The following is a 14,413-nucleotide window of genomic DNA, read 5'->3' as shown; positions in this document are numbered from 1 at the left end:
GGGTTGGAACTAGATGAGCATTGTGGTCCTTTTCAACCCAGGCCATTCCATGATTCTATCATTCTGTGATCATGCAGTATCTTACAGCTTGTGCTTTCTGCTTGGTTTTCTCTTCTTTCTGTCAAAGGTTGCTACCAAAAATTTTGAAAGAGAGCTCATCTGCCCAGCATGCAAGGAGTTGTTCACCCACCCACTGATCCTTCCTTGTCAACACAACTTGTGTCACAAGTGTGTGAAAGATATACTGTTCACAGTTGAAGACTCATTTGCTGATGCAGGTTCTGAATCCTCAAATCAGAGTAGCCCACGGTTCCGAATCTCTTCTGCTAGCACGGACAAGATTGACAGAATTAGTAGATCAGGTACGTGTCAGAGCTTTGCATGTTTTTCTAATGTTATGTATTAGGTTGACTTGAGCTGAATGGTATCTGCATGGTAAAATGTCTTCTCAGTTCTCCTGATGTGGTTAATTAGATGACTGAGGATAGCACCGATCTCAATCATTCTGTGATAAGAACAGTGGGAAGATTTTAATTTTAAGACGGGGCATTTCACACAGGATACATTTGTCTTTGTGGCATTCTGTCAGTGTTTGTAGCCACTGGCTGTTATTTCAGATACTGTTGGGCGCTGAGGTGTAGATATCAGCAGTTTTGTTGTCCTCCCAGATTTCAGCCAGTCTGAATTCTGTTGTTTGGAATTCCTTCTGAGTCTTTGAGGACTTCAGAAACAATAGTGTCATCCTGCCCATTTCATGATATTTGCAGTAAACTGTTTTCCATAGATGGCAACTATTGGGTGATTGAAGAACTGGAAGATGTGACTATTAGGAGATTGTGCTAGCAGTTTCTTTCAGTTTTGCTCAAGGCTTTAAGGTGCACTTAGCTTGAGGACTCATAACACTTTGTGGTATCATGCTATACAAATTCCTACTCCGACTGTACTCAGCTGTCTCTTCAGGGATGAAGTGATCAGATTTTACACAGATACACTAGAAGTATTTTATGCATGCCATGCATCTTAAAGGAAACCTCATCTCGGCTTTTAGACTTCATGCTGGAAAAATTGCCCACTATAAAACCACATTCCACAGTGCTCCAGAAGAGTCATTTGCAAGACACACCCTGAATCTATTTGCACTTCTTGTTCACAGTTGTCCCCTTGCCAGTTTTCAAAGTTCAGATGCCACTGCCTTCACTTACATGACACTTTGATTTATTCAGTTGTTCTCTGAAATGAGTTTGATAAGTAAATGCTGTGCTTGCCATAGCTTGGCTGACTGTTGCTTGAAGGAATCAAACTGCTAGTTATCTTCATTCCAGCCCTGTTCCAGGATGTGATGTGGACAGCCTTGAGGTGACTGATCTCTATACACACTCCATTGCCTTCCTCAGCTGCAGTTTCACAGGAGCCCACTGGTAACTGTGTTATTCCAAGTGGAGGTCTGCTCACTTTCCCCCCCCCAGTAAGCGTGGTGTTCTGACATTGCTTCACATGCATGGACTGAGAGCCTCCCTGGCTTTGCAGCTGTCATCTTTGACAAGGTGGGTATCGTAGCCCCAGGCTGAGTCTGGAAAGTGGTGAACACACCATGGGGATCTCCTTGTGACAGACAGCATAGAGAAGAGGCTGTGCATGGGAAGCAGTCTTTTTGTGCTGCACTTCCTTTCTGACCTGATAACCCACCTTCATCTTGCTCTCCATCACTAGTAGAAACAAGGACCTGATGTGATGCAGCCCATCTTAGTGTGCAGCACAGTCCACCCTGCATGCTGAAGGAGACAGAGGCTCCTCTGAGGAGCTAGCACTGGATGACTGTAAGAAATCAAATGCTCTCACATCCCCGTGTGTGACTGTTTCGGAGGGGAGGAGAATTTCAGAGACTTGATAGCCAGCGTTTCTAGAATTCAGTTCCCAGTTCTGCAGTAGTAGCTGGCTGTTTTTTTTTTCACAGGGTTTTTTTCACAGGGTTTAGATGTACTGCTTTGTTAACACCCCTGACAGCAGGACAGGGAAGACCCATTTGTGGTGTTCCTGCCCCATTGAGATTTATGCCATCTGCTTATTGGAGGTGTTGTCATCTTCACAGTAGTCTGCCACCCTTCCAGCAGATAGTGCGTCATGTGTGTTATCTTCTGATCTGACTTGTTAGCTGTGGGAGATAAATGCTTTGCTAATGTCTTCATACCCTTTCCATGAACTGCAGGAGAGTGCTGAAGCTGGGAAAGAATTGGTTTCCCTCCATTCTCCCTGATGAGTGTTGGGCAGAGGCACGTCATAGGCAAATCATCTTCCCAGACATTTTGGATTTGCAAAATGAAAATCATATGGAAATGGGAGCTTTAAAGAACACATTTGAATGTTCAGGTTATGCTATCTTTGCTTTCTTTGCTTCTCATGTCACAGATATCGTGGTCATGTTGCTCTCTGAGATGTGAGCTTTTGGCTGTCAGAAGTTTGGTGCTGCTAGCATTCAGTGTGCATCACTGTTGTGCAGCTGAATGAACAGTACAGGGCATACCCAATCTGTGACCTTCAGTGGGATTTGTAATAAAACAACTTAGTAAGAGTGAAAAGACACAAGATAGCAATCTTAAGTGAAGCTTCGCTTATCTAAGAAAGAAACATGGGTATTTCATGTAGGTGTGTGCACAGCATGTCAGCTGTCAAATCATTGTATGTGAAAATGTATGAGGGCTGCTCCAAAAGCAGTGCCTCCTATTTTATCATGTTGGTCCACAGCATGAGAGGTTGGTGGTGTGGCAGGAGAGGCTGACCCTTCCCACCAATACGTGTCACACTTTGTTGCTCTGTGACAAGTGGCAGCAGAGGGGCAGTCTGACATGGAAGTGCATATGAAGCAAAGCTCTGTAATTGAATTCTTCCATGTGGAAAAAAATGCTCTCATTGGCATTCACTGATGCTTGCTGAATGTTAATGGTGACCAAACAGCAGATGCTAGCACAGTGAAAGTTTAACTGCATGGGCAACATTTTCCTAGCAGCAACTCCATCGTAGCAGCTGTGAAGCAGAAGTGCAGATTTCAGTGAGTGCAGCGTGCAGGCTCCTGTTCATTGCTGATGAATATGCATGGCTAATGGTGATGACTATGTTGAAAAATGGTGTTTTGTAGCAGAGAATGTGCTCCATCAAGTAATGTTATTGTATTCTTTGTATCTCTGCTGTTCCTGTGAAAGAAGTAGGAGGTATTACTTTTGGAGCAACTTAAATATATGACCTCTTCCTCCTGCTGTACTTTAGGTTTTCTTTATTCTTTCGCTTACGGAATCCTTACTGTCTTCACAAGGAGTGCTGGGTGCTTGAAGTGTTTTGGGCATTTAGGTGTTTGAGATGCTGGAAAGAATGGGTCTGAATTCTTTATTCATTGTGCATGCACAGCTTGCATTTGTGAATACAATTTGCCTTAGTGTGAAGAGGCCAGAACCAGAAGAACTCTACTTTTCGGTTGAAATGGGAGTACATGTTCTTGTTAAAATCCAACACAATGTTTTTAAAAAAACTTAATTGTATTTTATAAAGTATTCCTTGCATAAATTGTTGCATATTGAATGGAAATAAAATTTATTTGTTATTCTCATGCATCTTCTGTAATATTAGTGTAATTAGTATGTTGGTGTAATTAGAAGGAAGCATGTAGTGTGGCTGTGTTACCATTTGTGTAGCAGTGCTGGATGATGCAGAACTTGAGTATTTAAAGTATTTTTTTTCTCCCTCTGTGTATCTGCTTGAATGTTACAGTTGTGTCACTATGTGCCAGGAATTAAATATTCTTTCATTTCAGTATTTTAGCAGATCCAGGAGTGACAACAGCCGACACTCTTCATTTGAACCATTGTAAACCAATGGTATATCTCACTTTTTGATTTCTAAACAACTCTCTGTTCATTGTTTGCAGCCTCACAGAGGAGGTCTTTTGGTTGGAGAGGTAGAAATGTTTCGTGTCTTGTTTTGGCTTTAGATAGTGAGGTCTTCAGATCTCAAATATTGCTGGCTAGTATATTGATTTCTGTCAGTGGTCAAGTCCACAAAGTGGCTTTTGCAGCAAGCAAAGGTACAGCAAAGAACTTAAGAAAGCTTATCATTCTGACTTAAAGGTCAACTGGACTGTCATTGGGTTTAAGGTGAGAGCTATTTTTTTTGTGTCTGTGCACTGCTGGACATACGTGATAGGTACAAATAGTTTAAATTCACTCTTCAGCTTAAAACAACAACAACAAAAAGTCGGTAGTCAAGCTTTTAATTTTCAGGAGTTTACACACTCCATTTTTAGTAAAGCTGCTTTTTTACTAGAAGTGTAGTTATTGCACTGATCTTTTTAACCTTTTCATAGAATCATAGAATCATAGCATGGCCTGGGTTGAAAAGGACCACAATGATCATCTAATTCCAACACCCGTGCTGTGTGCAGGGTCGCCAACCACCAGACCAAGCTGCCCAGAGCCACATCCAGCCTGGGAAATTCCTGAAATTCATCTTCCAACTTTATAATATCACCCTTATGGTGTAAAATCCTCCTTTTTGTTACTCTCATACTTGCTAATCTTTCCAAATTTCAAGCCACTCTTTCATCACTCCTGCTAAGTGTTCAGGTTTTCTCTGAGCCCTCTTAGTTATACCTGATAAAGAAGCAGACAGAAATTTACACTTTGTTAACTGAATAGGTGTTTCTGGATCTGGCAATTTAGTACGTTATTTTTATTTTTGCGCAATGCTTTGTCAAAATAAAATAATGTAAAATATTGCTGTAGTATTGATAGGCACGCAAGCAGCCATTAAAGATAATGTTCCTTTCAAGAAAGGAATGAGCTGAAGCAAACATTAACCTGCATTTCACACTCAGTGTGAGGAACGCAGCAGTTAGGAGAATGTGGGCATTCATTTGCAGCAGGTAAAGACAGAAGGTGTCAGAAAAGAAAGAAATAGCACCAGACTCCATCTGAGTTCTCAGAAAGTCTGTCCTTATCTGCTCTTTTGGTAGAAAACAGTCTTCATTTGGGTAAGGTTAAAGTATTGTTTTGTAACCACTTCTCTCAGCTTTTTTTTTCTTCCTAAGCATCTGTCCAAAAGCTGAGTTTGGGGCTGGCAATAGACATTTACATTTTTTAAAGCTTTTAGGAGAATCCAGTTGACTTTTAAAATATTCATTTATTTATGTTTTTTTTTTTAACTTACACATTTAATTTTTGTCTCATCCATAATCATAGAATGCTGGTGATAGTTTACTTGGAGAACAATTTTTATCTTTAAGATATCTTATCCCTTTGCAAACCCACAGATGTAGGTTGAGCTCTTCTACATTAGAAGTGCTGTCATCTCTTTTTTGGGAAGAGTAGTCTAAGTGGTGTCTGTGTTAAGAAATACCCAAGGTTGCTCTTTGACTTGAGTCATCACAGTCTCCATTCTGATACTTGTGAGTTCGGAGACTGAGTATGAGAACGTGCTGTGCCTATTTAGTTATTGGTAGAGTTATTCATTACAGATGAAGTTTCCTTGATATGATTCATAGTATTTCACAGAATGTATAGAGAGTATATACTTGTTTTTTGGAAACTGGATTGGCAAACTGTAGAAGACAATATGGAATGGATCTAAGATTCTCTTGGCCACACATCTGATGTGACTACAAAATCTGTGGGTTTTTGTTTCTTTATGGGGTTTTTTGTGTGTTTGTTTGTTTTGCTGCATGGAATGCTTGCAGTTCAGTTTTAGCAAGCTACAAGACAGCTAGGAATGACAGTGCTCCAAGTAATTTATCACTTCATGAGTGCTTTCTTTCTAAAATGCAAGCATATGAACCTTAAAAGCAGGAATCAGGAAATCGAGCTAGTTCCTGTTGCATATTAGTATATTGTCATTGTTTTAAAAGAGGCAAAAAGAGAATGTTTCTTCCTCTAAATATTGATGCACCATAGCATGCAGTGTTGCTAAGAATGTACTCTCCCAGGTTTTAAAATGGGAAAAAAACAGACCAGGCTCTTAGAGTACAGCCAGGGAAAAGGGATGAGACATCTTAAGAAATACAGGGTTTGCCTGATGCTGGATGGCTTCCTACCAGCAGTGTCACCAGTCACTGCCAAGCATGGCCTGTGATGGCAGAAATTTTGTCCCATGATGGGCAGAATGAAAGGCCTCAAATGGACTGCAGCAGAGCTCACCTCTGTGTTACCAGTCCCACGTGTGAGCTGCTTCGCCCAGACTTCAAAAGCATGCTCCTGGATGAGAATTTCAAATTGTATTTTTAAACTTGACCACTGCACGTATTGTCTTTTTTTTTCCTTCTTCCATGTTTTGTCATTGCTTGCTCTCTGCTGTGAATTGCTTGTAGGCATACACACAACGCTGTGCTGTTATTCTTTTAGTTTTTATAAATACTCCAAATCCCTTTCTATAGCTGTTGACTGCATGGCACTGTATGCGGAATCCTTTTTCTTTTAGGCCATTGCAGGTGTCTGTGTGAAAGGTGTCTGTGTGGAATGTTCTAAGCTTGGAGCTTACATTTGAGATAAAGTTTGTTTCTTGCTGCTATTCCTGTGCCTTGCATGTGTGTGTTGCTGTGTATGCCAAGTTACAGATATTGCAGAACACGCAGTTTGGGTAATTAATTTGCTTCAACTAAGTAATAGAAAAATTTAAAATATTGAAAGCAAAGAAGCCAACCAACCAAAAGGAAAAAACCCCAAACCTCATACACACAAAATCCACACCAAACCTCTGCTTCCTTTAGCCATAAAGCTGTGTATGGTGACTTGAGTCAGCTGTACTGTGTTTGGTATGTACAGGAGGGCATCAGACTAACCAAGATTGAGAAACTGAGGCTGCCAGCTTGCACAGACTCACTTACCTTTTGGTTTTTGCTTCTTAGCTGATGGTCATACATGACTATTATGGGGCACATTTCAAAGGTTTATAAAACAACCACCTTCCTGTGCTAGTGTTTAGGTTGCTTCTTTGAGAGAGATGGTGAGAAGCTGGAAGAGGCATGATAGGAAGGCGAGTTATGAAGTGTTGGGTGAAGCAACCATAGAAGAGCAGTGCAAGCCAAGTGTTTTTGGCTGGTGTAAAAGGAGTGCTCAAAAATGAATGAAACATCAGTACCTTTGAAAGGAAGAAAATGACTAAATACACATAAGAACAAACTTCTATTTCTAGAGAATTCATTTATTTCAGGACTAAGAATTCAGGTTTAAGTTATACCTCCTTTATGAACTTGTTAGCAACAGCAGAATGAAATCCTCTCTAAGGGATTTTAAAACCATGATCTAGCTGCAGAGGATGTTGGATTTTTTTCTTTGTATAGGAAATATGCGTTAGGCTTAAATTCTAGCTTTGCCTGCTGCAGAGATACATAAACGACTACTGTTTGATTGTTGTTCTTTGTTTCTCAGGAGTGAGATAGGGACGCAGTCCTGCTTGCTAGCTTTAAGAACACCGTGCTATTCATAGCTTTTGGGTCTGTTTGAGCAGTGTTTGGCACATGCTCCAGAGGCTCTTCTAGATTGCTGTTTTATTTGGGCCTTCAATCTTTCTGTTTAGGAGAGGAGGAGAAAATTGTGTGCAGCTATTTGGAGCTTCTCCACAGTCCCCTTTCAGAATAAAATGAGCTAGACATAATGTGTGTAACTATCTGTGATTCAGAGTGCAGGAAGCTCTCAAACTTGATCATCATAGTAAGAGCCTTTGTGCTTGGGGTTTCTAAGCATTCTTCCGTTATCAAAGCTGTTCAGATAGAGAAAAGCTTTGTCATCCTCTGCACATTTTGACTAAGAGTTCTGGCTGATAGTTCATACTGGAAATAGCTAGTTCTCATTTTCCTCATTTTATGACTTCTCTTGGGATAACCCAGATAAGTTTGATTCAGCTGAAGAAAACTTCAGGGAGCTCCGAACTAGGATCAGCTGTTCTCAATGGGAATAAGCATCTTTCAATGGAATGTGTTACAAGCTATTGGTCTCTCTTTAGACAGCCAGTTAGCCTAGTGTTGGCTGGTTCCTAAGAGGTACATGTGTAGTGTTTCAAAAGGCAACATTTGAATGCATCTCCAACTAGACTACAGACAACTGCATCATCTTTTAAAGGAGTGTCTTTTTTAAATTCCCCATGGTGTGTAACTAACATAGGAGTCTATTAGGCTTAGGAAGGTATACATTTGTTCCTTAGTGAACCCTCAGTCTCACTGAATTAGGTGGCCACAAGCTGGAGCAGCCAGCCTCCGTGCTTCATGCAGGGATACTGAGAAGCTCTGAGCAGTAGAGTAGTAGAGAAATTGTTTTTATTTATGCCTGGCAGTGCAGGACGTGCTCTGATGAAAAGCAGTATTGTTGGCAGAGTTGATGCGAGAAGCAAAGCTGCAGGAAGCAGAAGGTAGAATTGGAACAGTTAAATTCATATTGACACAATTAAGTTTTGAAATGGTTTGTAATGTTCTTTGGTCTCAAACATTACAGTACCTTGTCATGGCAAATCTATTTTCTTTGGCTTGGCAGAGTGTTTATAAATTAGTATTGTATTAATCTGGATGACATCCCATAATAATTTGGGATTGGTTCATAAATTCTGGTGCTTTTCTTTTTATGATCTGAAAGTCTGATCTGTTTATACTCCTACTAATCAGGATTTGCTGTCTACACAGGCAGAAAACGCAACTCTCTGACTCCAAGAACAACTATGTTTCCTTGTCCTGGCTGCCTGCATGATATTGATCTTGGAGAACGTGGTGTCAATGGCTTATTTCGAAATTTTACTTTGGAAACAATTGTGGAACGACACCGACAGGCAGCCAGGGCAGCCATAGCTATTATGTGTGACTTCTGCAAACCTCCACCTCAAGAATCCACAAAGAGCTGCGTGGACTGCAGTGCAAGCTATTGCAATGAATGTTTCAAGGTACACCATCCCTGGGGAACTGTAAAAGCTCAGCATGAGTATGTTGGACCAACCACCAGTATCAGACTTAAAGTAAGTACACCGGATCTTAGGAAATTTTGACTGCTGTGTTCATGTATAGCTTCAGACATATTTGTACTGTTGCAGTTGATTTTTAGGACCACTGTTTTATTTATTTCTGCTGTCATTTGAGTAAATGATAAGCTTTTCTTTATTGATGCCAAAGTGGCTTGAACATATTTGAAGGGAACTCTAAAATTAAGCATTTTGTTTTACATCAGTTAATGGATTGGTTTTATATATTTATTCATTTACCTTACAACATAAAGATTTGGAGCTCCCAGAATTATCTTAAGGGAGTTTACTAGGAAACACATCCTTGTAGATTTGTTGCTTGTAAACAGAGAGGGTTTTCTGAGTGAATTGGCAGCTGGGGGCTGTCTTGTCCACAGTGAACATGAAGTATTGAGTTAAAAATCTTTGGTGATAGGAGGAAAACTGCCACCAAAACTTCAACCCTGGATGTGGGGAGAATACACTTCAGGCTTCTCATGGAATTTGTTGGCAAAACCTGGGAAAGTATTTTAGAAGGCATTGTGGTCCATAGGTACTGGAGTTTGTGAACAACACTAAATTAGGAGGAGATGTTGATCCTCTCGAGAGCCTTGCAGAGGGATCTTGACACACTGGAGATCTGGGCAATCACCAAATGCATGAAGTTTAACAAGAGCAAGTGCTGGATTCTGCATGTGGAGCAGGATGAGCCTGGTTCTGTGTACAGTGAGGATAAGAAGCCCCAGAGAAAGGGATCCAGTGGTTCTGGCTGATGGCTAGCTGAATGTGAGCAGGTGCTGATCTATGCTCTCTGGTGACAGCAATAGAAGCCTAGGGAACAGCATGGAGATGCATCAGGAGAAGGTCAGGCTAGGTGTTAGGAAAAGATTCTTCACCAGGGGGTGGTGGCATGGAACAGGCTCCCCAAGGTAATGGGCATGGCGCTGAACTGCTGGATTTCAAGGGGCATTTGAGCAAATCTCTCAGATACAGGGTTTGAATTTTAGGTGGTCCTGTGTGGAGGCAGGAGTTGATCTTGATGATCCTTCTGGGTTCCTTCCAACTCAGAATAGGCAGTGATTCTAAATGTCATGACAAGAAGGATGCCTGTGTATGGCAAACAAAAAACCAAACCAACAGAAGGCAACCAAACAAAACCCTACGCATGAGGATAGTTCCCTTTGCATGTTTTGAGCCTGAGCTTAATCCTATGCAAAGCATCATTTTTGTCTTATTCCTCCTTGCACTAAGTGATAGCTAGAGGTGAGAGTTCAGGTTTCTGCTGCTCCTAGGTAAACACTTCTAATCCTTCTTTGTAGCAAAAGACAACAATGCAATTGCAAATTTTCTACTTTATACACTACTGCTATGTTCAGACAAAACACAGTGCTGCAAGCTGCTGTCACTTTTATTTCTCTTGCTAAGTGTGATAGAGGACATGGATGTACCTAATTAAATTCAAGTTACACAACAGGAGGAATTGTCACAACTGCCCTCTCTCTAGCAAAGAACCACAAGTCTTAGTGTCCCAGTCGCTATATGCTTGTGTTTAGTGACAGGAATTGTGCTGACTTTGTGAATTTCCTAGTAGCAGCAGTGCTCGCTTGATGAAGTACTCCAGAAGTGCTTGTATGTTGCTAGGTTTTGATCCCCACGCAGGTGGTATCATGGCTCCATGTATTTGGGGCCAGAGTGTGGGAAAAAACTTGATAAAAAGTAGCTCTAGTGTGTTGCTTCTGTCCCTTGTATAGAAGCATAGGGGAAGGCTTTAAGTGTTATCAATAGTAAATTGGTCATTATTTTTTTTGAGGACTGAATTTAGTATGAGGAAGGAAAAGTGCATTTTTAATTATGGTACATTGTTAAGACCAGAACTGAATGGAAGAGTATTTGTGAGTCTCCTAAGTGATGTTCCTGGTTGTATCATTAATTTAAAACTAGACTGTGGAGCGCTTTGTAACATGTGTGGTGGGGGAAGCACACAGAGACTGATTGTTCTTGAATTTTTAGACAGCTAGACAAGATAATCTGCTTTTTCTGTCTCTAGTTTGCAGGCACCACTTGATTTACGCAAGAGGTAAATAAAAATATTTGGTTTCTCTTAAGTGTGGCTGGAGAGTGCTGTGGAAAAAATGACTTCTGTGGGATAAGAGATGATTGCAATTCTTTGGAGATACCTTTTTCCATAGCTGATTTTGCTGAAAGTCTCTTCTTCCTTTTATTTTTTAAATTAAATCAACTAGACAGTGACAATTTGGGTAGCTTACCATGTGTTCTGCTTAATGATAATACTGTATACCAGGGTGTTGATGAGACTAGTGTCTTTGCCTTCTCACCGTAGCCCAAGATAAAATATGGTCTTGAGAGCTGGTTTCAGGGATGGTCAGCAGTTTTCATTTAGTGTGTCCATATTTACTGCTGCTGGATTTTTTTCTTTATTTTGGCTTTTTTGTCTTTCTCCCCGCTCCTTTTTTTGGTGTGTATGTCTGCTGTTTAAACTTGGAGTTGGACATTTTTCTCCCTCATTTAGCAGTTACTCCAACATATACATTCAGTTTTTGTTAGTGAGTGCCAGACTTTTCAGAATATTGAGGCTGATACTGCAGTGAACAATTGTAATTGGAATCAGATGAGAAACAATAAATGAAACAGAGCCTTTTATCTTTAAACATACTGTGAATGATGTTAGAGGCTGTATTTCGCTCCAAGAGCTATAGCTATGTAACCATTCTGAGCCTAGTTTAGATTTAAATTACTCCTGTATTACGACAACTCTCACTTTCAGAAACAAATTGTAACTCTTGAGAGAGAATTGAGGTGCTGACCTGGAGCCAGTAGAATTTGAGAGGGTGGGTGTTTTGTATATATTGCATTTACAGTTCTGAACATGGCTAGAAGTATTTTACAGCATGCGAAGAACTTCAGGGATTAGCAAGATGATTAACTGCAGTATGGAGGCTACTTGGTGTGTACAAAGACATAAAATTGTGGACAAATACAAAAATATGGCACGTAAGTTGAATATATCAAAAATCCATTGTAGGAATCAGATGCTGCTTTGGGATGGCTGTTTGTTTTAATGGTTTCTTTTTTGGAAATACTCTTCCATTCTTTGCACTCTTTTTTAGATTCTGATGTGCCCAGAACATGAAATGGAGAAAGTGAACATGTACTGTGAAATCTGCAGAAGACCTGTCTGTCATCTTTGTAAGCTGGGTGGATCTCATGCAAACCACAGGATAACAGCAATGAGCACTGCCTATAAAACTCTGAAGGTAAAAGTAAACGTTGTTTGACCTGAACTTAAGAAGAGAAAGTAAATTGAGCTTCTGTTGTAAGGGCAAACACTCTCTGGCAGGAAGCCTGCACATGTCTTTGGGGGACACTGGTCATGAGGCATGCTGTTGTGCAACCTCTGCTAGTGTACATATTAATGTGACTTAGCATATCCGAGAAAATAATTTTTCTGTCACCTTTTCAAAGTGCTTCCCCTTAATTTAGCCATTTGTGCAGCAGTACTGACCCTTTCAGAAAGTTTATGCCATTAATAGTTTGCAGTCCAGCTGGTACTACTGGATAATTTCAGGCTGGTTCCCTTGGGTCTCGGATGAACTGACACTTCAAAATCACGTCAAAATAATTTGAAACTGAAATATCTCGTGTTACTGCATGTTACTGAAGCTGCGTAGCTTTCTGCTTTTTGACCTCCTTGCTTATTTGCAAGGCTGTTCCTGTACTGATGTTAACTTTTGAAAACAGGGAAGTGCAGAGACACTCGAAAGCTCTACTTCAAGGCTCTCATTTCTCTCGTAGATCTTACTAGAAATGAATTAATAACTGACAGGGCTTTTCTGTAAGTTTAATAACGTTCTTAAGCCTTTGGTTCCTCTGTCAAGAATCTGTGAGTGTGGTCATTTTAGAAAATTCAACAGTTCTTTACAGTGTTGACTCTGTCTCCTGCAGTATTCCCCTGGGGAAGCTTGCAGCCCATGGCTTGGACAGATACACTCTTTGCTAGGTAAAGAACTGGCTGGATGGCCAGCACAGAGATTGGTGGTGTTAAATCCAGCTGGTGACCAGTCATGAGTTGGTGTTCCCCAGGGGTGGGTACTGGGGCCTGTCCTCTTCAGTATCTTTACTGATGACCTCGATGAGGGCATTGAGTACTCCCTTGGTAAGTTTGCAGATGACACCAAGTTCTGAGAAAGTGCTGATCTGCCTGGAGGTAGGATGCCTGTCAGAGGCAAGGATTGCTGGGCTGAGGCCAATGGGATGAAATTCAACAAGACCAAGTGCTGGGTCCTATACTTTGGCCCAGGGAATGCTGCAGAGTCGGGGAAGACTGCATAGAAGAAACAGACCTAAGGGTGTTGATCAGTGTTTGGGTAAACACGAGCCTGCAGTGTGCTATGTGCCTGAGAAGACCAATGGAATCCTAGCTTCTTTTGGAAATGGTGTTGCCAGCCAAAGCAGGAAAGTGATCATCCCTCTGTACTCAGCACTGGTGAGGCTGCATATTTAGTAGTGTCTTTGGTTTGGCCTCTCATACAAGAAAGACGTTGAGGCCCTGGAGTGTGTTCTGAGAAGGGCAGTGAAGCTGGTGAGGGGTCTGGAGCACAGGTTTTATGAGGAGCGGCTGAGGGAACTGGGATTGTTTAGTTTGGATAAGAGGAGGCTCAGGGATGACCTTAGAGCTCTTCACAACTGCCAGAAAGATGTTTGTGGTTAGGTGGGAGTAGGCCTCTTCTCCCATATAACTAGCAATAGGATGAGATAGGATGGCCTCAAGTTGAGCCAGGGGAGATTCAGGTTGGATGTTATTATATATTTCTTATCTGAGAGTGTGGTCAGGCACTGGCACAGGCTGAGAACTGGCTGACTAGCAGAGAACTGGCTGACTGGCAGAGCACAGAGGGTCGTCGTTGGTGGTGCAGAGTCTGGCTGGAGACCTGTAACCCCTACCCCCTGTAGGCTCCCTTTAGGTATTGAAAGGCTGCAATGAGGTCACCTGCAGCCTTCTTTTCTCCAGGCTGAACAAGCCCTGCTCCCTCAGCCTGTCTTCGTAGGGGAGGTGCTCCAGTCCCCTGATCACCTTCGTGGCTCTCCTCTGGACCCTCTCCAACAGCTCCCTGTCTTTCTTGTATTGGGAGCTGCAGAGCTGGACACAGTTCTGCAGATGGAGCCTCACAAGAGCAGAGTAGATGGTGACAATCACCTCCCTGTCCTCTTCTGATGGAGCCCAGGATACCATTTGCATTCTGAGCTGCAAGAGCACACTGCTGGCTCTTGTGAAGGTTTTCATCCATCAGGACCCCCAGGTCCTTCTCCACAGGGCTGCTCTCAAGGACTGCTCCTTCCAGTCCGTATGGATGCCTGGGATTCCTCCGGCCCAAGTGCAAAACTCTGCACTTTGCTGTGTTGAGCCTCACTATGTTCACCCGGGCCCACCTTTCAA

General features: G+C 41.7%; 1 protein-coding gene across 4 annotated transcripts in view; it reads left to right on the top strand.

The window, feature by feature from the left end:
• The first annotated feature begins 83 nt into the window (after nt 1–83).
• TRIM36 (tripartite motif containing 36) overlaps nt 84–14,413 on the top strand; it is a 19,627-nt gene continuing 5,297 nt past the window's right edge. Inside the window, exons 1-5 of one of the 4 annotated variants that reach the window (XM_019610722.1) lie at nt 274–362; nt 1,323–1,544; nt 2,207–3,866; nt 8,651–8,976; nt 12,087–12,233. In XM_019610722.1, coding sequence (XP_019466267.1) covers nt 8,686–8,976; nt 12,087–12,233 — 438 coding nt within the window. In that variant the 5' untranslated portion in view covers nt 274–362; nt 1,323–1,544; nt 2,207–3,866; nt 8,651–8,685. The other 3 variants (XM_019610723.1, XM_010726237.3, XM_019610724.2) reach the window with 3 other exon arrangements.

The sequence above is a fragment of the Meleagris gallopavo genome, chromosome Z (genome assembly GCF_000146605.3).
Source record: "Meleagris gallopavo isolate NT-WF06-2002-E0010 breed Aviagen turkey brand Nicholas breeding stock chromosome Z, Turkey_5.1, whole genome shotgun sequence".
In the NCBI taxonomy this organism is placed as follows: Eukaryota; Metazoa; Chordata; class Aves; order Galliformes; family Phasianidae; genus Meleagris; species Meleagris gallopavo.
Note: the sequence above shows the minus strand (reverse complement) of the source record. Positions and strands in the feature narration are given on the sequence as shown.